The sequence below is a fragment of the Larimichthys crocea genome, chromosome III (assembly GCF_000972845.2).
Source record: "Larimichthys crocea isolate SSNF chromosome III, L_crocea_2.0, whole genome shotgun sequence".
In the NCBI taxonomy this organism is placed as follows: Eukaryota; Metazoa; Chordata; class Actinopteri; family Sciaenidae; genus Larimichthys; species Larimichthys crocea.
The window spans coordinates 44488152-44511001 of record NC_040013.1 but is presented as its reverse complement, the minus strand read 5'-3'; the positions used below and the strand labels follow the sequence as shown (position 1 = coordinate 44511001).

Here is a 22850-nt window from a genome sequence, read left to right as displayed (position 1 = left end):
TCCCCTCCCCCCTCCCTCTCTCCGTGCGCTCTTACGCTGCCTGTGTGTGGACACTAGGGGAGCTGAGTCCGTGTTTGGAGCTGTTCCGGAACGAAAGTCACCCGTTGGAGCGGCTTTGGATCTGTGACGGTAAAGAGGTTTCAGGTGATTTCATACACCAGTCCAACAACTGGATCAATGCCTGATGGTGATCTTTAAAGGAGCGAGGGATGTTTCTGTGCATGTATCAGAGAAGACAGGCAGGTTTTATCATACATTTAATTAACTGACCCACGGATCTGTTTGTTAGTCTGATAGAGTTTCACCTTTTCCAAATATAACAGACAACACACAACAACACACACACACACACACCACACACACACACACCACACAGTTGTTTGGAGTGATTTTGGAAGCCAGCTGTCAGTCAGACCTCCAAACACAGCAGCTTTTTAACCATGATGCGTTTAAGAACATCTCAACATCAGCAGCACAAAATAGGCCCCTCCAGACCACCCACCCTACTCCACCCCTCACATCTCCTGCTGCCTTTATGGATCCCTATAGCTATAGCCCCTCTCAGAACACAAATCAGTCCCGAGTGAGCCATTCTCCTCCCGTCATTCATCTTCATAACAGCCCGTTTAGTGTAAATTTAACAACGACTTAACTACGGAGGCCATAAACACGTCCGTGCATTAACAGGCAGATGGATGGGATGGATGGATGTGGTTGTGTGGTAGTGGGTTTGGTGGGAGTGGGAATGTGCACGGTGCGTAACTCTCTAAAGACTCCGGACCCGTGGAGTCTGCAACGGGTGTGTGTGTGGTGTGGGGGGGGGGGGGGGGGGCTTCAATGAGTCCTCTGAGGGAGAGTTTCAGCTGGTCCCAGAGCAGCAAATTGAGAGCTTTTACAGCGAATGTAAAGACTGGCTCTGCACAGTGAGATACACTCAGTGTAAACATGAATCATCTGGTCTCAAAGTTTGGAGGATGTGGTCACATCAGGGCCACACGTGGTACAGAGGGGTAGTGATGTATGGGGGGTGTGGTGGGTGGTGGTGTGGTGGTGCGGAGAAGCGGGGGTCTGATAATTTTGTCTATAGCGTTAATCCCGCCTGATTTCACTAATACCACCACCGCGCCTGACGCAACGGCGGTGCGCGCATATTCCCCCGATGTGATAATGGCACGTTGTGAAATCCACCCCGCTCCCTTTATTGCAAAGCTTTTGGGTGGTGCTGTATGTAATGGGGATGGGCTGAAATTCCTCCGCAAAAAGCCAGGGACTAGATTTAACAGGGATTTGGAGGTAATTCCCAACCGGAAATAAACGTGAAACCCTCGGAAACTGTTTTTCTTTCGCCACGGCGCTGAAACACGGTTTGTCATAATTTTTTTTGTTCTTATTTTTGTTATTTTAATTGTTAAAGGATTAGTTTAGTAAAGAGGCGCAGCTCAACAGATCAAAAGGGACAGAAGTTTTCATCCTAAAAATTCAAGGCCAGACTCTGAGCGCACTGAAGATTAATAGATGCATAAAGCTGAAGTTTTATGTGAATGAAGTTTGGTTCAGATCGTAAAACACCTGAAACAATTTAAAACCTTCCTTTGTGTGTCCCTGAATGGAGCCTACTGATGCCAAACTGTGTGTAAATTTACAAGTTAAGCATCGTGTTTTTTTTGTTGAGTTTAGTCAGTGGTGTGTTTGTAATCTTTTAATACTAAAAAAGACTTTTAGGGCCCCGTGAAACATTAATGTTGCCTTTAATTATGACTTTGTGCAGAAGTCCGTTTACGCTGCGCGTAAAAATTGGACAAAAGCAACAAAAGCAGCGGCTGGAGAGAGAGAGAGATAAGTGCTGGAAGAGAGTATGGAAAAGAGGGAGGTGTGATGTGTGCAGGATGGTGTGGGTGTGTGTTGTGTGTGTGTGTGTGGTGTGTGTGTGTGTGTGTGTGGTGTGGGGATTGGAGCTGATTTATCTCCAGGAGCCCCCCGGTCATTTCCATATATGAAATGCGCCCCCAGTCACTCAATTTCCCCGGAGCTGTCGTGCGTGCAGGGGAAGGCGCGCATGTGACCACCGCAGGTCTGATGCCATGTGCCTCTCCGCCTCTTTTCACGCTCCTTACAAAGCTTAAATTCTGCCTCCCCCATCCTCCCCCCACCACCCGCTATTATTTTATGAACCACCATCAAAGCACGTCGCTGTCCGTTCGCGTCGCTGCACACACGTCGTGAATATAAGGCGACGAAGGTTGCAGCCGCCTCAACAAGCGAAATAAAAGTGCTGAATGTGAGAAATAAAGTTAAAGATGGCAGAGTGTGGCCTACATATGGCGCAGAAAATATATACAGCTATATACACTTTTTATCTTTACGCACACCTGACTGCGGCCTGTGGCTCCAACTTCACTCCAGGTGATTCTGGATCCTAAACGAGGAAATAAAGGATTAAATATGACACACACACACACACACACACACACACACACACACACACACACACACAGGCCCCGCAGAGTGCTGCTGTACCTCCACAGCATTACGCATGCAGCCTGATTGATGTATGACGGAACCGGCGACGCGCTTCCATTTACATATAGCGATTCCCCTGCGCGCTCCCCGAGTCCGAGCAGCTTTACGGGCTTTGATCAATGTCCCGCCTTGACTTGGAGTGGTGTGTGTGTGGTGCGTGTGTGGTGTGTGTAAAGTCAGAGGAGATGGAAGAGGAGGATGGGGGGGAGAGAGAGAGAGAGAGAGAGAGGAGGAGGAGGAGGAGATGGGAGGAAGAGAAAAAGGAAAAACACTCTTTGTTGCCAACAGATGGAGCGGGGTGTAGGGAGAGGTCAAGGTTAGTGCTCTCGGATGTGTGTGTGTCGAACGAGGGCCCCCTTTTTAAAGGTGGGCACCAATTAAGGCTAACATGGTCTCTATTAAAATCGGGAGAACAACTTTTGCCTGACAGATGAGCTGCGGGGCTCGTTTATGTCTCAAAAACCATCAGTTGTCGCTCCACTTTTTTAAAGTTTTGGTGCCAAATGACGCACAGAATGCCCCACGCCGGCCTCAAGTGAAAAGAAGCCCGCCAGTCATAAAACATGATGATAAACATAAACAACACGACGCAGTGTGCTTTCTCCTGGATGTTTTTTTTTAACTCCGGGTGCAGCTCCGAACACTCCCCGTGTCACGCAGCTGTAAAGGCTTCTAATGTTACGGATCAGGTTTAGCGGGTACGATGGCCGCCTGTCGCCATCCAGACAGCAATAGGCCACCCAGGACACCCGATGCCCGGGCACACACACACACAAAAGAAGAAAAAAAAGGGAGAGAGCTAAAATCCCTCATTTATCCCCAATTAGGCTCCTTAACAGGACGCGTCATTTTCCGAACATTTCTCTGTGCGTTATGACAGCGTTTAAGAGCGCCTTTAAAACCCATTAGGTGTTTTTTTTTTAAAGTGAAAGCCCCTCAATCAGTTTTATGAATTAAGTCCAAGATTAAATCCACCGGTGAAAAGTGAAATCTAATTTCAGCGACCTCTTCGTGATCTGAGAAGTGTCCAAAACGAGACAAACACACAGAGAAAAAAACAAAAAATCTAAACTCAGCTAACCCTTCCACGCAGCCTCCTTTTTCATCAACCTTGATTCTGATCAATATGATCAAACATTTTAAATCTGTTTTCCAAAAATTCACGGCAGAGCGCCGCTTGTGTGCTCAAATATTACGATATTCGCTTTAAAACGTGTGTTCCTCTCTGTGATTTCACACATCACCTTCGACAAATTCGTGTTAAATTGTCCAGCTTGATTTTCACTGTGCGCGCAAAGACAAATAAGGAATTAAAATAAAACACGTAATGGTCAGCGCAGATTAGAGAAACATGAGCGATCTTTATGATTTCATAGAAAGTATTAAAGTGCACTTTGACGCGCCTCTGCCTCCATGTCACAAACTTTGTGTTGAAGATGATATTGATGTTTAAAAAAATCTCCCCCCGCAACTTAGACACTCGGTCACAAGCGGGATAATCAACCCTGTGCAAGATAATCGCCGTGCACGCGGGCGCGCCCCGCACACACACACACACACACACACACACACACACACACACACACACACACACACACACACACACACCAGGTCCGTCTAATAAGCCATGCAGCGAGTTGCAACCTGCAAAATATTCATCACTGGTCATGCATTTTTCCCCTTGACGTTGAACCTCCCCTCCTCCTCTCTCTCTCCTCTCTCTCTCTCCTTCTTTCTTCTCTCTGTCTCTCTCTCTCCCATTCCTCCTCCCTCCCTCCTCCTCTCTCCTCCTCCTCCTCCTCTCTGTCTTGCCTCCCTCCACTACCAACCCCCACCCCACACCCCCCCTCCACCCCCCCCTCGGTATTAAGTGCGCGTCTCTTTCGGTCAGTGCGCGGTCTCCAGGTCTTCGTAGCACCACCACCACCACCGGAGTCGCCGCTGCCCGCAGCGGCCGCCGCTGCTTCTCCCGCTCCGGTTTCTCCACTCTCCCTGCGCAGACGCGCGTCCCCAGGACGAATCTCTCCGGCTTCCCTCTGTAACCATCCCTTCTCTCTCTTCCAGCCTCGTCCAAAAAGCAGCGGTGACTCCTCTCTTCTCATTTTTATCTGCGCCGCGTCTCCTCATCTCTCTCATATCGGCGCTCTTAAAAAGCTCGTATCGCGTCGGGATGCGCCTTTTCCGTTTTAAGAGCCCCGCGTCTTATATTACCAACACCCCCTTTATTCAAGAGTATTTACAATCTCTTCCCCCTCCTCTTCTTCTCTTCTCCTCCCTTCTCCTCCTCCTCCACCCTCCACCCCCCTCACCAACACACCCCACCCTCCCCGTGCCTGCCTGTATGCAGCCTCGAACCTGAGGCACATCTGAAAGTTATTACACACGGCGCTTAGGTGCCCGCTCGCACTCCCACGTCTGCGCGCGGGGCGGCAGTGTGGTTTCACGAACGAGACAGACATACATGCGAGCAGGCAGAGGGGGCATTGGACCCTATAGTGCCCCTTAACCCCCCCCCCCCCCCCATCCCTAACACACTCATACTGTACATCTCCAGTGGTTCAGACATGATCCACAGTAGAATGGAAGTTTTAATGTATGGTACAAACACTCAGCAGCAGACAGGAAGTTTTCTATTTTAAAAAACAAATAACAAATAAAAGTTTTTTTTCTCCAGGTGGGAAAAAAAGGAGCAAATGTTGAGGTGAAGTTTTCCGGATCTAAATAATTCTGCAGGATCAGTATCGTTTCAGTGATCCTAATAAATCATAACAAACATTATGCATCAAACTCTTTTTAGATTCCAGGACTCATTCTTTGTCTTTGCGGGGGCCGGATGTGACTAGAACCTGCTCGCAGCCCGCAGCCTGCGTGTGCGTGAAGCCGCTCGAGGTTACAGCCCGCGTCTGTGGTCTGTGGCCGGTTCAACCTGTTCGTCTCGTTCGCTGCGGCAACCGGATAGTTTGCCGCGCTCCTTGGTCATTTTTAACACGTGCATCTCTCTAAACGTGGTGGTCACGCGCTTTAAGGACACACAAATATACACATAAGCAACAGGCGCGGCGCGCGCTGCAGAGTGAACTTGTGGCCAGCGTGCGCGCTTTTCCTCGGACGTGAAACAGTGGCCACCGAATGCGACAGACTTTAGTCCCACACACACCACACCACACGCACACACCACACACACGGTCTGTAGTATATGCAGCAGTATTATACCGCCCCCCAGTGAGCGCCTCCTGTCCGCGGCTCCCTTGCCCTGTTGTGCGTCCACCTCTCTCTCTCTCTCTCTCTCCTCTCTCTCTGCAATGCTTTCATTAGACATCTCTGCCTCTCTCTCTCACTTGGCGCGCGCCCGCACGCAGCACACACACACACACCACACACACACACACACACACACACACACACCACCACAACACAACAATCTCTCCCTCCTCCAGTGCCGTCTGGTCCCCCCCTGATCTCTGTGTCCATTGGCTTCCCTGGGGTCTATTTCTCATGTCCAGCCCCCCCACCCCCCCACCTCCTCCCCTTCCCTCCCTCTCCTCTCTCTCTCTCTCTCTCTTCTCTCTCTCTCTGCTCGGGCCTCTAATGACCTTCCATTGGTGTTGTTATTGCGCGTCCCGTGCCTCCCTCCTCCCACTCCCCCACTCCCACTCGGGTGCCTCGGCCCTGCCCATGTTTTGTATGTCGGGTGTGCCGTCCATCGCCTGACGTTCAAGTTCGCCGGAACAGTCACGTCCGTGCACTTGGAACTTGCACAGCTCAGAGGGGGGGGCGGGGGGGTGAGGGAGGGTGGTAAAGGGGGGGAGGGAGGGGGCGGGGGGGGCTTTTGCATTTTTTTTCCATCTCTCCTCCCCTTCTCTCTCCTCCTCTACTCTCTCTCTCATCTCTCTCTCTTTTTTCTCTGCCTCCTTTCTCAAAAAGCCATGACGGCGATCCCGGATCCATCTTCGCCTCCGCGCCATCTTTTGTATTATTTCTAATTTATTTTATTTTTTTATTTTCCCCTCCGCTCTCTCTCTGTGGATGTCAAAGGGTTGGATGAAGATATTTGCCCCACCGGAGTCTCCTCTCTACCCGGCCTCTCCCGATGGTGATCCGCGCTGAACGCCGCCGCCTCCAGCCACACGTATCCGGCCGCAAGCAAGGCAAACCCCAGCACTTAAGCAAACGGATTTTTCGCGTAAGTAAAAGATGAAAAAAAAGAGAAAGAAACAAATGTCACTTCTGGCTCGCCCTTTCAGTTCATTCAGCAAAAATGTGTTTTTTTGGGGGGGTGGGAGAAAAGCAGCGCAAACGAGCTTGCTGGAACCAGACGCACCCCTCGGACCGCGGTCAACATGACGATTAAACAGCGTGGAGAGAAAAGTGCGACACCTCCGTGCGATAAAGCCGCTCAGACGGGAATCCCCCAAAAAAGAGAGAGGAAAAAGTTTTGTGTGGTTGGTGCTGCTTCTCTGTCACACGGAAGAATGTGCATTCAAGGCTGTTTTAAATGCACCGCTGTGGCCGGTGTGCCCCCACGGTCGCTCCGGTCATTGGGAAAGCGCAGGGCTCCCGGTAGCTGAGCGCGTCCTCTCCGCGGAGCTTCGTGGAAAAAAATCAACCTCCCTCTCTCGAATATCGCTGTCTGATAAGCCTCTGCTTGCAGGTTTTCATCTGCTCCCTCTCGTTCTTATTTTTGATTATTTTCAGGAAAAAAAAACAATTTGGAGGTGGATTTTTTGGATCGAGGGGGGAAAAAAAATCTCGTGTCCGACTGTTTACAACTGCCTCCCTCTTATCAGCAGCAGCAGTACAGACAATATCGATTTATTTTTTCACATCTTCAAAAATAATGCCTCTTAGGTGAGCTCTGTTTATTATGTTGTAGTTAGTTGAGAGGCTTTCCTCCTGAAACACAGCACAGCCGCTGCAGCTCAGAGTCAGAGGCGAGACACAGCAACAGGACTGCTCGGGTCCTGTCGTCCTCTGCTCTCTTTCTTATAAAGCCAATTTGGACCGACAAAAAAAAAACTTAAAGATTCAAAAGCTCATGCTCAATTAAGGTAAGACACAGATAAGCTCTCGGGGTGTGTTGCAGCTGCAGCCGGTGAGGAAAAGCGACAACATTTTTTTTTAGTCGAGTCGGCAAAATCCGGTGTTGACGCATGGCGTTTATTTCTCACCAAGCGTTATTTTCCAGGTTTATTAGATGCATACATCTGATATGTGTCCAGAGAGCAGATAAGTGTGTTTGGAAACTGCGGGGCGATTAGCAAAGTGGCGCTAATCACCGCACCATGTGCCCCCCCCACCAACCCAAGCCCGTAGCGTTTCAGCGGCCTTCAAGTTTTCCCGCAGACAAAAAAGAAAGAAATTTTTGGGGCATCTTTACGCATTAAGTGCTTCATTAGTTTCGGTATGTTGACGGCTGTCGCCTGTGTTTGGTTGGAGAGAGGAGAGAGAGGGAGAGAGAGAGAGAAGAGAGAGAGTGTGTATGTGTGTGTGGCCCCGGCTGTGTGTGTCACAGCGCAGTCACCATGTCCATGTGCCGTCGCTAGGAGGCAGAGCGCGATCAGAAAATCCAGCGCTGAACTTGAACCTGATCAGTTTCACCGCCACCCCTATCTACAACGGGCTACATTTGGCGATCTCTTAAGAATAAAGGGAAGGTATGGAAGACATGGGGAGGGAGGGGGGAGGAAGATAGTGGCGGAGGGAGGGAGGAAACCCCCCCCCCCCCCCCACATAGCCAAATCTACAATTCCTCCTCATCACCTCCATCTTTTCTCCTTGTATCTCATTTTTTGTGCATCACGTTTTTTACATACACGCAGGCTGCAATCAGCATATGCAGCTACACTGTAATATGCCTACAGCCCCCCCCCCCCAAACCTTACACACACACACACACACACACACACACACCACACATTTCTTTTAGTATACAGATTCTTCCAGCTCAGAATCGAACAGCCCTCACTGACCATTTCTTCTTTTTTGAACTCTTCTTTTCTCACTTTCTGCATTTCTTTTCATTTTCTTTATTTTCACTGGATTCCTCAGCGTGTGCCACACTTACACTGTGTGCTGTGTAAAAGGCAGTGATCCGAGGGGTGAATTTAAGTATCACATTTGAACATCGCTCAACAGTGTTTTTCACTGTTTGCAGCTCTACATTTCCTCCTCCGGATTAAATTACATTATCAGTAATTTTCATATTTTGCCAAGATGGAAATTATATTTCAAATCTGGGGCGGAGAGCCAGTCCTCCCCACAGTGAACTTTTCTAGTTGTAGCTGTTTTTATAGATTTCACACACAGGTGTAACTCTCTGCTCACAGCTTTTTTGTAAAATGATATCTAGTGAAGAGAATATTTTTATATTTTTAAACGTTATTTTCCACCTTTGGAAAATGTGTCTGCATTGTCGTGCATGTTTTGACATATTAATATGGTGTGCAGACACATGATCCTCCTCTTTGCGCCTCTCGCCGTTTATTTCACCCAGTTAAAAATAGTGATTTGTGCATGTTTCTATTTTCTGTTTTATTGAAATTGAACTCGCTGCATGAAGAGCTGCTTTGTATAAAAAAAAAAAAAATCTTTTAGGTCTCTTACTCTCCCTCCTCATGCTCCATTATATCCAACAACATGTTTAGTCAAACCCCAGATATCCACTATTGAGTTCAACTTAAGAGGTGAAGGAGCTTTATGCAGCCTTCATTAGATTTAAAAAAAAATTTTTTTTAGTTGTTTTATCCCGTGAATTTAATGCCCCCCTCGGGAGCTGTTGTGTAACTTGCGTGGCGTTGTGTTGACCTGAAGTTAAATCAAAAGAAGAGAAGGATGGGGAGGAGGAAGAGGAGAAGAAGGGGGAGGAGGAGAAGGAGGGGGGTGTTGATAGGGTGGAGTGGTGTGTGTGTGTGTGTGTGTGTGTGTGTGTGTGTGTGTGTGTGTGTGAGAGAGAGAGAGGGGGGGTTGTGGTGGTGCTGTTGGTGCAAGCTGGGAATTTATCATGTTATCTCGATGTCCCAGTTTGCGCACAGATGTCGTGCAGGATTGCGGCGTTCAAATGATATTTCCTTGAGGGGATGTAGTCCACATTCAGACTCTATCTCTCTCTCCCTCTCTTTCTCTCTCTCTCTCTCTCACACACACACACACACACACACCCTCTTACACATGCATGCACAGGAACCCTATCCTTTTTATCAGACAAAATCTGTACCAATCACCCAGACGGTGAAAATTAAAATCTATTTTTTGACTCTCAGTGGTTTTAAGTTCATTAAAATGTGAAATTGGCGGCTGAGTAAAGAAGGTCAACATGCATTAGGCGGCTAGCGCAGAGTCAGACTCTTCACCTTGGATTGGAAGATTTTCTTTAAAAGAGGGACAGTGAATTATGTTCTCCCGTTTCGCTTCTCTAATTCAGCGGGGCCGCTCTGTTCACACTCCTCTGCTCTCCGCTGCAGGACGGTCTGAGTTTGACAAAAGGCTTCTTAAAAAAAAAAAAAAAGTAGTCAGGAGTTAATCCGGCCTCGGAGGGGTGAGGAATCGGGTTGAACGGCTCATTTAGGGGTGATTTCCTGCTGTACAAGCGGCTGGTATCCAAGAACTATAAGTCCGGCACATGTAATCGAGGCCGAGGGAAGAGCTTTTCCTTCTCCCTGACACACACACACACACTCTCTCTCTCCCTGTGCCGCCTGCCTTCTCTTTCCTTCCCCCGGCACATATGTTGGACATGTTTGTGACAGTTTTCCTTTCTGCTGATTACAGGATCAGAACCTGTACAAACAAGGTTAGGCAAGTCAAACTCATCCACATATTTATTTTTTTGGTGAGCTGTGTTTAACCATCATTTTCCAAGTGTCCCCTGTCATTGGCTATAAAATTGTTATCTTTGAGGAATCTGATTTGAGCTTTGCAGCTATTCAGGATATTCTTTCCCACCATTTACTCTTATGATGTGTGATCCAGATCAGCTTGCATTGTAATCATTTTTTTCCTGCATTACATGCATTTCTATCATTACAAGGCACATTTTCTCACCCCCTTATTGTGTGCACCACATGTCGGGCTCGTGTTTAGCTTTGACTCTTTAACTCTGATCCTCGATGTGACAGAATGAGAAAGCCTTTGTGTGCACTCCTTCTCTTGTCATCTATCCCCACAAATAGTTGTATCAATAGGGTTCAATTACAGGAGAGAAGAAGAAAAATATAAACACATGGTTGTTGTTTTTGTTTTTTTTGCCACCTTCTAATTTCCTCCTTTCCTCCCACCCTCCCTTTTCTTCTCCTTCTCCCTCTTCCTCTGCCTCGCCAGCAGCCGAGCCCCTCTCCACGGCCATCGTCTCGTCGGAGGAGCTGTCGGAGCGCTGCTCGGAGCACTCGGAGGAGAGTGGCAGTCTCAACGGGCACCACCCGGGCTCGGCCGTGGGCCGGCTTGCCCGGCTGGGTCACGATGCTCACCCCTCTCTGGAGCAGGACCTTCTGACCTGCGGCCAATGCCAGGCCACCTTTCCCCTGGCGGACATCCTGCTCTTCATCGAGCACAAGAGAAAGCGATGCCACGGGCCGCCCTGCCTGGCCGTTGGCCGGGGGCTGGACAAGCCCCCCTCGCCCTCCCCGGGCCTTGCTCTCACCCCATCACCTGCGCTTGGCTCCATGCGCAGCCGGAGGCCCGTGGAAGTGGGCGTCCAAGCCACTCTGGCAGACGACGACGATGACCGGTTCTCGTTGCCCCGGGGGATTTGCCCCAAACAGGAGCCCCTCCCAGGTAACGAGACCTGCTTCCACACCAAGCAGCACACACCACCTTTGTCTGGATTTCAGCACAGTTTCAGTAGCGCTCAAGAGAAGCAGCAGCTCGCTGAGGCAGACTGTCTGCAGAGGATGTGATTATGATCATATGTCGGCTGTTTTGTGAATCAGGAGGTAAAATATTACAGAATATTAAAAATAGACAATAAATAGTTCCCTCTAAACGTTTCCTGAGACTAAATTAACTTCCCCAGCTTGAGAGCAGCTTTCCATCTCCAGATTCTCTGTTTGTAATTGGCTCCTTGTCATAGTGGGTGTGTACCGGCCTGGATGGGATCATTTCAGTGGGTGTGTGCTTCTTGTTTTTATATCGTCGACACAATGTGCTGCAGCACGACAACACAGCTTAGTCTAGAGTCTAGCCTACATGTTGCCGACGAGCTCCGTACGAGGATTCTAGGAGGACACACACATGCCAATCCTTGCTAAGGCGAGAAATCCGATTGGCTGAGACTTGTTTTGGGGGGGGGCAAACAACAACAGAGGGACGTCACAGGTGGGGAGGAAACCCGAGAGAATATGCCTCTGTTCTCTTTTGCAGCTGACACAAAAGCACACACCACTGGTTTGATTTAGGATGGCTTACTCCCTCTGTCTGTCTGTGTGTGTGTGTGAGCAGACTTCTGTCTTTACTAACTTGCGTAAAGGGCGGTGTGTAAGACAGTGTAACAGATCTATCATCAACACGAGTCTGACCAATTGTCCTTCCGCTGATCCAATGCAGAATTCAATGCAGATAGTGTGTGTGTGTGTGTGTGTGTGTTTGTGTTTTCCCAGTTTACCCACTTTGGCCGTGGTGACTAATTCCCACAGGCCAGTGGCAAAGAGAGATGTGTGACCTTGACTTTGACTGGTCAGTGTGTGTGAGACCACTGTGCAGCGCAGCACAGATGGAGGATCGGTGGCTGGAGTGGATGCAGCGAAAACTCTGTGTGTGTGTGTGTGTGTGTGTGTGTGTGTGTGTGTGTGACTCTCAGTCTGGGGAGTAACTGCAGCCTCTTTCTGGGATTGGGTGCGCGGAATGTGTGTTCTTGCATAACGCGCGCGTGTGTGTGTGTGTGTGTGTGTGCGTGTGTGCGCGCATGCCTCTCTCTCATGTGGCCCTAGCAGATGTGTCCTGCTCTCGGTGTGGTTTTCCCCCCTTCCACTGCCACATCTTACCCGACTAAATGCAGCCCAGCTCTCCATCTCTTTCATTCCTTTCCCCTCTCTGACTTTACCTCCATACCAAACTTCATAGGTAAAACACACAGTTTTATCTCCCCTATTTCCTTTCCCAGCACAAGAAGCAAATGAAAGGCGAGCGGGGAGAGAGAGAGAGCGAGAGGGGAGGGGAAGCCAGTTTTAGTTTTGCTCTTAGAGGGAAAGTCGTTTATTTAAAGCGTCTTAACACCACTAATTATTTGTTGCAGCGCCATTTTTTATCTTCCTCGTGCATTTTAATTAGCAGTAGTTTTTAGTGGCGGGCTGCCTGTACTAAATTAGCCGTTACAGAGAGACAGAGGGGGGGAGAGAGAGAGGAAAAAAAAGGGGGGGGCGAAGATGAAATAGAGCAGCGGAAACACACTAGCAAAACACACACTTTATCACTTTGCTCGTTGCACGCGGCTCAGGAATCCTAAATGTTGCACTTTGTTTTCCATTTTGGAGTCGTCGGTGTGTTGTGTTGTTTTTTGTTTTTTTTTGAAGGGAGGAAAAAGTGGAATGAGCCGTCACGCTTGATGTCGCCATTTTCACAGCTGCCACGGAAACAGTCGTCAAAGATGCGTCTAACTTTTGACCTTTTAGTCTTTTGCTGGATAGAGACCGATCTGTCTACTGTACGTGAGCTGTGAGGATTTTTTTTTTTTTTTTTTGATCGTCGCTAAAGCTGCTCGTGTCTTTGCAGTCACTATACATTTCAACACCCACTCCCACACACACACACACACAGACACTCACCAGCTAAACTGGGTTATTAGAGCGATTTACATCATAATACAGGCGTCTGGTCGCTTCAATAGCGGTGTGTGTGGGAACGTCTTGGTAGGAACAGCTGTACACTCAGACAGGAGAAGAAAACAGGACAGCAGAGCGTTATATATCTTGTCTGATGTTGACGTCAAGCTGAACAGCAGACAGGCCGAGCGTTATTAAATGTTTGCCGTTTGGAATTTTAAAAGAGGAGAAGAACAAAAAAAAAAAACATCCATCTGTGGTATGGACTTATTTACATCTCTCCTCCTATAATCAACGCTTTTAAGCCACTGGACACACACCAGCACAAACACCACCCTCACATGCTGAATTTACGCAACACGTCCATTCTGATAGCCGATAATTAAAGCCAGTATTTTCCTACCCGACCCCCCGGCTTTCATCCTAATTGACCCCAAACTGTCACGGTGAAGTAAATATGTGAAAGAAAGAAAAAAGAAAAAAAAAATCTGCTGGAATTTTTAGCCACAACGATAGCCGTCCAAAAGCATTCCTAATGACAAAAAAAGGAGGCGAGGGTGGAATGCGTGTGTGTTTCTTATTTGTAAATGCTGGCTGGCTGCACTACTGTGTCTCCTTTACAGTATAGAAGGCCTCTGTTCAGCCGGGGAGGCATCAAAAATAACTAGGCATGAATTATACATTCAGAATTTACACTTATATACCAGCACAATACTGCTGATCAACCACAGTATTTTAAATTCAACGCTGTCCACCCAATCTGTGGGGATTTTCATCTGCAAAAATATGATCCATCATTCTCAATTTATCGTCTTGTCCTTTTGGGGGATTTACTGCTCTAATGAGAATTCTATTTCACTCTGATTTCTTTGAGGAAATCCAGAGAATATATATTTTTCTCATCTTATGTGGAAGGAAAACAGACGGCCTCTCCTTTATCTCTGCGCGCGTGGCTTGTTTTTTCATGCATGCATCTGCTTCCATAATGTGATGCGTGTATGGCCGTCGTGTTGTTGTGAAATGTGTATCCGCGTCTCTGGTCAGAGAGCTTGCTTGCAGAGAGCTTCCTCTGGCTGCTGCGAGGCTCCGAGGAACACAAAACGTCGGACTTGTGCCGGAACGCTGCTATTTACATATCAAACAGCTCCGACTGTGGAGACGTTACCTGTGTGTGTGTGTGTGTGTGTCTGTGTGTGTGTGTGTGCACTGTACAGGCAAAATGCTGATCAGTGATGCAAAAAGGTAGCACACCCGCCCACACACACACACACACACACACACACACACACGGTTAGAGCGCTCTCTCTCTCTCTCTCTCTCTCTCTCTCTCTCTCGCGCGCGCTTGCCCATTTATTCTATTAATCCCTGACTGAGATGAAAATTCTGATTATAATCCCTGAGGCGCCTCTCATTCAGAGACAGCATTGCTAATGTCTCAAAAGAGAGGGGTTTGCATGTGTGTGTGCGTGTGTGTACACTGATGTGTGTGAATGTCTCACTTTCTCCCTTTTAACTGAAAGTGGTTATGATTGGAAAAAAAAAAAAATCTTGGCTCGAAAATTGAAATTTCGAATGAATTCTTTGTGGATTGTTCTGACAGTAAATACACTTCCTGCTGTCCAGTTTTTTTTTTTTTTGCCAATTGATTTCTCATAATTAGCATCAAGAATTTAATCCTCCCCCTCTATGGGAAATCACTCTTAATATGTGTGTTAATGAGCTGAAATTGATACCAGCGCTGAGAATTATTCATCGTGTTGACCACCGATTTTTATTGAGCGCTATTGGCTGATAAGCTGTATTAGCCTTGTGATATTAGCTCATTAGCGGGCGATATCAATACTTGCACGCGATGATGATGATGATGATGGAAAAAAAAAATAATTCTCATTTGTCAGACGCGCTTGATATTTTTCAGCCCTTCATTACGAGCGAGCCCACTGAAGAGTCATCCTGGCTCCGAGCCTCGTAACACGAGTATTGTTAGTCTATGATCTAGTGATTAGCAATTAGCTTATCATCACTCGCTAATGCTACCCACCTCAATACACATTAGTGCGTTTTTAACAGCCATTCATTGTCTGGCTCTGTGTCAGATCTCTCTCTATCTCATGTCTATTCTCTCCCTCCTCTTCTTCTTCTTTTTTTTTCTCTTTTGGCTCATGCGTCCGTCTCTCTCTCTCCCTGCAACATTAGCAGTCAATGCAAATCCAGGACAGCCAATTGATACTGAATCAATTACAGTATATTTGGTGTGTGTGTGTGTGTGTGTGTGTGTGTGTGTGTGTGTGTCATGATGTAGCACATCCCCGGCGAGCCTACAAAGAGATTTCACACACTGGCTGCCATTACTAATCTATTGTTGCTCCTCTCTCTCTCTCTCTCTCTCTCTCTCTCTCTCTCTCTCTCTGTCTGTCTTTTCCCGACATAAGATTTTATTTAGTGGACTCGAGTGCAAGTGCTTGAACTCTGCAGCGACAATCCGACTGTGTCGGCGTTTTGGACGAGCTCTCTGAATGTAAACACGTGTGTGAAGAAGACGTCAGCAGCTGCTAACACACTGCTGCAGACCCCGGAGAAGCTAATAATCTGCCACCGAGGCCTGCGGAGTGTATACTGGGTTTCAAACTCAAGCTCTGACGAGGGGGGGAAAAAATCTCCATAAAGTGCATATTGACTGATTACTTGCTGTAACTATGTGTGGGCGTGTGTTTGCAGAGTGTGTCTGTAATCCAGTTGGAAGCTAAGAAAAAAAAAACACAAAAAAAACTTGCTGACAATTTTTGGATGGAGTGATGAAACAAGGAACGGAAAGAAAGAGCTAAAAATAGAACAAGAAGCACTTCACGTAAATTTAAAGGTGCTTTCCTTCAGCCTGTGCTGGGAAAGTCCAGCCCCGCTGTGCCTGTTGATTTTTTTTTTTGTTGTTGTTGTATCCTGTTTGGTATTGTCCCCCCCCCCACACACACACACTCACATTCAGACACACGCCCATATTTTGTTACATAAGACAGAGAGGCAGTGGCATTGAATTGCTGAACTGAATCTAGTGTTTAGTTAAAGGGGGCACCTCAGCAATTTAATATTGTGCTCGCAGGGCTAATGACAGAGGTGGACCCGCAAGAGATGAGAGATTAAGAGAGACCGTAAAAAACGACGGTCTCATTTGAAGCGAGAAATGTTGACTTTTAGTCCGTGGCTCCAAAAATAAAGTTAGATCCTACATTTCCCATAACGCAACCAACCTTCCCTGCAACACCTACATCTTTCTCTGTATCTAACTCCATAGCTCCAAGTTTGCAGTGCCGGCTTTCCACCATACATTCGCTGAGATAACCCGATGACGTCACGATGACATCACCAGGGTTTATTTTCTCAGACTTCACACACAGAAGACGTTATGCAACCGCTTTCTCAGGCTGACACGAGTAAACTGATCTTTCTGCGCGCAGTCTGCAGAGTTCCCCTTTAAATGACTCAGGGTTAACAAGGAAGCTGCGCTTCTTTGATCAAGACAATGGACTCGTACGAGTCCGTCCAGGGACCGCTGCCCTCAACGTGAACTTTGACCTCTGTGTAGAGTGTGGAGGAGTAGAGACGAGAGAGCTTCCCCGTGGTGATCAATAGACTCTCACATTGTTATATTAGCAGTTTAAAGATGGACGCTGTCCAGTCATCAGCATGATTACTATTACTATCATTTATTTTACAGTGCCAATTACATTCATTGCTGCAGCAGTAACATGCGAACAATGAAAGATTTTTACAACAGTAGCCCTCTCTCCTCACACAAACTGGCCGGTTGCACAGGAAATGATGCATTTTACATGTGCGGTGAGTTTGGAATAAATAGAAGAAGAGCGAGGCATGAACGCCGCCAACCGCAGCCGAACAGACAACAACAGCGTCGGCATCAAAGGGTAACAGCAAAACCAAAATTTAAAAAAAAAAGAAAGAAGAAGAAGAATCCAAGAGAAAGACGTCACGTTGCCCACACACTTTGACTGACAGCTGATCTCTGGGAAATGCAGCGCAGACACGCCGTGGCGACGCTGGCCAAAGACGGATAGACAGATCTGCGGAGAACAAAAAAGATCTCTCAGATTATGGCGGTGGGTTTAAAAAAACCACTGAGAAACAATGACAACGGCAGGGAACAATGAGACATTAAAGAGACCAGTGTTATTTCCCAGTTTGCAGCAGCGACAGTGTGTGTGTGTGTTTGTGTGACGTCATGCAGCGCTGCTGCACGCGCTCCGTGATGGAGGATTGTTTATTGATCCGGCTCCTTGTGTTTATGCGTGAGATTCGACATCCACGCCGCGTCTACTCCTTTTTCGCGGGCGAGAGGGGAAAGCTGCTGTTTTTGGCTCTCTCGCTTGCTCGACGAGTGTGTGTTTATTCCTGTGCGTTCACACACACACACACACACACACACACACATGCACGTGCTCGGCCTGCTCAGGGGGTGCACATGTAACTCAGCTCTCTTATTATGTTGAAGGCAGTTGAAGGCCTGTTCATAAAACTGTTTATACACTACAAAGCTTATTTATATAGGCCACTGGATTACAGACTGGCTCTACACACATACCACACACACTCACACACACACACACACAGTATATCCACATCTCTGAATATGTATTCACTGCTTCTCTTTGTATGAACCTGTTAATACTTATACAGCATGCCTACCTGTATGTGTGTGCATGTTTTTGTGTGTATGCAAAAGTGTGTGTGTGTGTGAGCTGGCAGTGTGAATGCAGGACATCCCCTGGTGTTGTGTGCCAGGGCTGAGCTGGCAGTGTGTGTGTGTGTGTGTGTGTGTGTGTGTGGCCAGCATGTGTGTGTGCATGTGTGTGGAAGGGCCTGGCTCCTTGCTCTGGTTTCATGTTCCCCATTTGGCTGAACTACTACTACAACTGCAACGACACACACACACACACACACACACACACACACACATGCTGGCACTGTAACTGTGTGTGTGTGTTGATGAGTAGAGCGCATACAGTGCATGCACAGCTCCACGTGAGCGCTTCTAATCTTTTATTTTGGCGTTGCGAGCATCAGTCGTTCTCTCACCTCCCACCACCTTCTCCACTTCACCTCCTCCTCTTCCTCCTCGGCGAATCAAAAGCGTTGTTTCAGCGGCGGCTAAAACATTCCTCAAAGCTGGATAACATATGTAATTTCTCATCATCTCAGGCAGCTCGCTTGATTTTTTTCTTTCTTTTTTTTTTTTACGTGAGCGTAAAAGGCATGACAACCGAGGCCTCTGATGCCATTTAACAGTTCGCTCTCTGCAGCAGGAGATACGAGGAGACAAAAACAATCCATCAATCATTTATAGTGTTGATGTCATGGATAGTAAAGCTAGTGTTATAGTGAAACCATGTATCTCCAAGTCTGTTTTTTTTTCAATAAAAAAAAATAAAGGATTAAATGTCCTACAGATGAAACAATGAGTCTACTGACAGATAATGAGAATCATATTTTTGAAAGCAAAAAAACAATCCAAACAATCCTTCCAGCGTCTTAAATGGGAGGATCTGCTGTTTCTTTTCCTGTAAATCGAGCATGCTTTGGTTTTCTCAGACAAAACAAATGTGAAGACATCAGTTTGGGCTCTGGGTGAATGTGACGGGCCATTTTTCACTATTTTGAGACAGGTCGCTGAAAAAAAGCAGTTAGCGATTCCTCCAGAAAGTAAAAAAAGATTCATCAGGAATGAAAGTTATTGGCAGCCGCGGATTTAAAACACTCTTCCTCCGTCTTCTCAGCCTAACAAAACGACATGGGGTGGTCTCAAATGCATTGCATTGATGAAAAGTTGTCACTTCTTTCTCTTTACATGTTTCTTTCTTTCTTTTTCTGTGTGTGTGTGTGTGTGCCACTACAGGGCTGTTCTATGGTCTGACCACAGCGGTGTTCAAAGGTAGACGTACAGTTAAATGGATATATTACATAAATACATGTTGTATTACATCATACTGTGAACATACATATCCTCCATCTACCCGCCCCAATCCTCCCACACTCCCACCTACCTCACCTCCCCCACTGATGGGCGACACGTAATAATAAATGTACAGACACATGAATCTTCCCCACATGTACACACCACACACACACACACACCTTATTTTATTGTGAATTACTCATTTGCTTCTAAAAATACTTCAATACAAAACATTGTGGTCATACCTGACATACGTATGCAACCACTGATAACTGGTAGACATTGCTTCATTTTCTGTGGTCACAATCATAATCGCCATTACTATGTCCCATCATGCACTGTGGTGGTTTCCAGTCTGATGGAGGAAATGTTTCCTGTGATATTCAAAAAACCAAACAAACAAAAAAAAATCTCCTGATGTCACGAACGCAAGCGATCGTCACGTCAAACCAAACCCCTGTAATTACACGTGTTCGGCCCTCAGATGTCGAAGAAAAGACATTTAATAATGCTTAAAAAAAAATCACACGCATAAACACACACACACAACACACACACTACGACATATAAGAAACTCCCCCATCGCCACGAGCAGCAGTGGCGCTGACTTTTCCCGATAATTTTTGCGGAGGCTCATTTGAATTTTAAGCGCTACTTTAATCTTCAAAGCTCAAATAGCTTTATGAATATGCATGCGGTGGGCAGACTTTAGTTCATTACCTAGTTGTAAATTCTAATGACCATTAGGTCCTCACAGTAATTGCCAATTGTTTTGCATTTTTGATTGGCCTATTACCATGCGCATTCGCGGGCGCACATCAGCCACGCTTGTCAGAGCCGGCATGTCAAGGGGTGTTTGTGTGTATGTGTGTGTGTGTGTGTTTTCTCATTTGTGCTTTGGGTGAGAAATGTGTGTGTGTGTGCATGAGTGAGAGAACTGGCTGTGTTTTTTAGGCTAATATAAATGAAAGTTGCATTTTTTTTTTTAATTGTGTGAAGATTGAGTGCCGAGCCAGAGATTGGACATATTTAATTTACATGATGTCTCGTCTGTTCCCTCATTACACTGCTTGTCTCTCACCAACACACACACACACACACACACACACACAAAATATACCCAATGCAAACCATCTGGCTCTCTCCTGTACGTGTCTGTCTTGACATGGTAAAATGATTTTCTCAATGCCCATCTCTCTCTCTCTCTCTCTCTCTCTCTCTCTCTCTGTCAGCCTATTCATTTTTAGAGTCACCCCCCCCCCCCCCCCCCCAACAAGCACACACACCCTCTTTTTCTTTTTCTCCTTGAACAAACAGATGTCACATACGTCTCTTTCCTCCTCGTCCCTCCCCGGCTCTATCTGTGGCTGCCATTTTGGAGACAGTGATTCGTCTCCCTAAGTGAGTTTCTCTGTAAACACGGATGGAAACTCGTGAAGAAAGAAAGAGAGAGAGACAGAATTCCATTGTTCTGTCCTCAGCAAAAAAAAGAGAAGAAAGACACTGTGTGTGTGTGTGTGTGTGTGTGTGAGACGCGTTCGTGCATACGCACAATAGGCACCTGTGCGTAAACACTCGCTTACGGACGCACACCTTATGCTTCCTTTGTACTCAAAAATAGGCCGGTTCTCAAAGCTTTTTTTTTGTTAAGAAGAAGACAAAGAAATCAATAAAATAAGTCAATTTTCATCTAATAATGAGATGGGACAATTAAGAAAATGAGAACAAAGAAAGAAAAGCGGCAACAACAAACAAGAACAACTAGCGCACAGGCGCTAATCTTTGTGTTTTCTTCTCGGCTTCCCTTTGTTGCTTTCTTACCCCCCCCCCCCCCCCCAAACACACACACACACACACACACACACACACACACACACACACACATACACCTCACGTCTTCCCACTTTGTGTACAAGTGCTGTGAGGGAGATATGTGAACCTACATAGCGATGAAAAGGAATTCTTAATTGCCCAGAAATGAGCAATGTTACAAACGGCGGTGTAATGGACGCAGCCGAGGGGAAGGATTGTGTGTGTGTGTGTGTGTGTGTGTGTGCGTGTGTGTTTCGAGGGGTTGTCTCCGGTGGGACTCACAAGGCCTGTTTCCTGAGGTCTCTTTTAGCCCCCCAACAAATACTCTCTCTCTCTCTCACACACACACACACACACACACACACACATACACACCCTATATACCTCTGGCTGCTGTTACTCACTTCAAAGTTGTTAATATTCAGCTGGGAAACTGTATCCAGAGCACAGCTAAATTATTAAGCGTATGAACTTTTTAGGCAGTAAGATGAACTGATGGGCCACATCTATGAGATCCTCCTCTTCTTCACGTGTGTGTGTGTGTGTGTGTGTGTGTGTGTGTGTACATGCCCTCTCCTTCTGCCCGATGCTTGGTCTTTGGCCAAGGGCATGCATAATTGATCCCGTGCCCACTATCATTTTCTTGATGTAATTGCCCCGGTAAGATATGATGAAATCTAATGTATAATTTATTCCCCCAAAACGGATGAAGAACCCGCTAAATGTACTTTACAGCTGTTTTTGTCTGAGCGTAGTTTAGTAGTACACTAATATGCACAAATATTCCAGCTGTGTGTGGTCAGCGTGGAGCAAAGCGGTAACTGATATCTCTGCTGCAGGGTAAAAACGTCTAAAAATGCATCAAATAAAGATAGTTTTGATATGTTCTTTGAGGTTAAACTCCAAAAACCTGCAGGTTTATGATCTGACATGAATCATCATAATGTAGATTTATAATAAATATGATTAGCAATGTAAAAAGCTATAACAGAATACAGTTTTTAAGGAAAAAATAGTTTTCCAGCAAGAGCAGCTGCTTCATCTTGTTGTGTTTCATGAAGGTTGTAGTTTAATTCCCGCTGCATCGCTGAGACGTGATGACGTGAGAGGATCAGCTGTGTTTTCTGACACGATGAAAAGCTTCCACGAGTCACAGTGGGAGTTTGTCATATTCACCCCGACCTGCGGAGGAATCGCGCAACAATTGAACAGAGGCTAAAATGACAAAATTGCCCTCAAAATTACAGCGGCGACGGCGACAGCAATATTTAACACTCACCTCTCCTCAAATGTTCCACTCTGCCTCAACCTCTAACCCACAAAAAAGAGAAGAAAAAAAATCATGTATTAAAAATAATAAAGACGTCTTGTTAAATAAATATTGAAGTGTGAAAGAGACTGTAATTCCTTGAACTCTTGCCCTGCGACAAATAATCCAGAAGCAAAGCCGACCTTTGTGTGTGTGTGTGTGTTTATGCAAAGAAAAAAAAAGCACCTTCACCTGCTCTTTATGAATTTCCCTTCATTTTTCTCTCACTCCCTTTCAGTCTCCTCTTTGTCGATCTCTCTTTTTTTCCCCCTCCTGTGCTGCAGTTTTCCGTTGGAAGGCAGATGTGTTTCAACATGCTCTGGACTGTAGTTACCACTGCTGATCTCTCTCTCTCTGTCTTACACACTCTCACACACACACTTTCTCTTACACACACACGTTCTATCTCTGTTAATTTCACGGAGCCTAACCCGTCTTTTGGCATTTGTTTGATTTCTGACTTTTTTGTTTCTAGCTTGTTGAAAAGACTCTT

General features: G+C 46.5%; 1 protein-coding gene across 1 annotated transcript in view; it reads left to right on the top strand.

Annotated features, from left to right (window-relative positions):
- Positions 1-22850, top strand: part of LOC104933033 (B-cell lymphoma/leukemia 11A) — a 61358-nt gene that overhangs the window by 3505 nt on the left and 35003 nt on the right. Inside the window, exons 2-4 of the mRNA XM_027274101.1 lie at positions 6644-6703; positions 10837-11289; positions 19177-19212. Coding sequence (XP_027129902.1) covers positions 6644-6703; positions 10837-11289; positions 19177-19212 — 549 coding nt within the window. The remainder of the gene's footprint in view (positions 1-6643; positions 6704-10836; positions 11290-19176; positions 19213-22850) is intronic.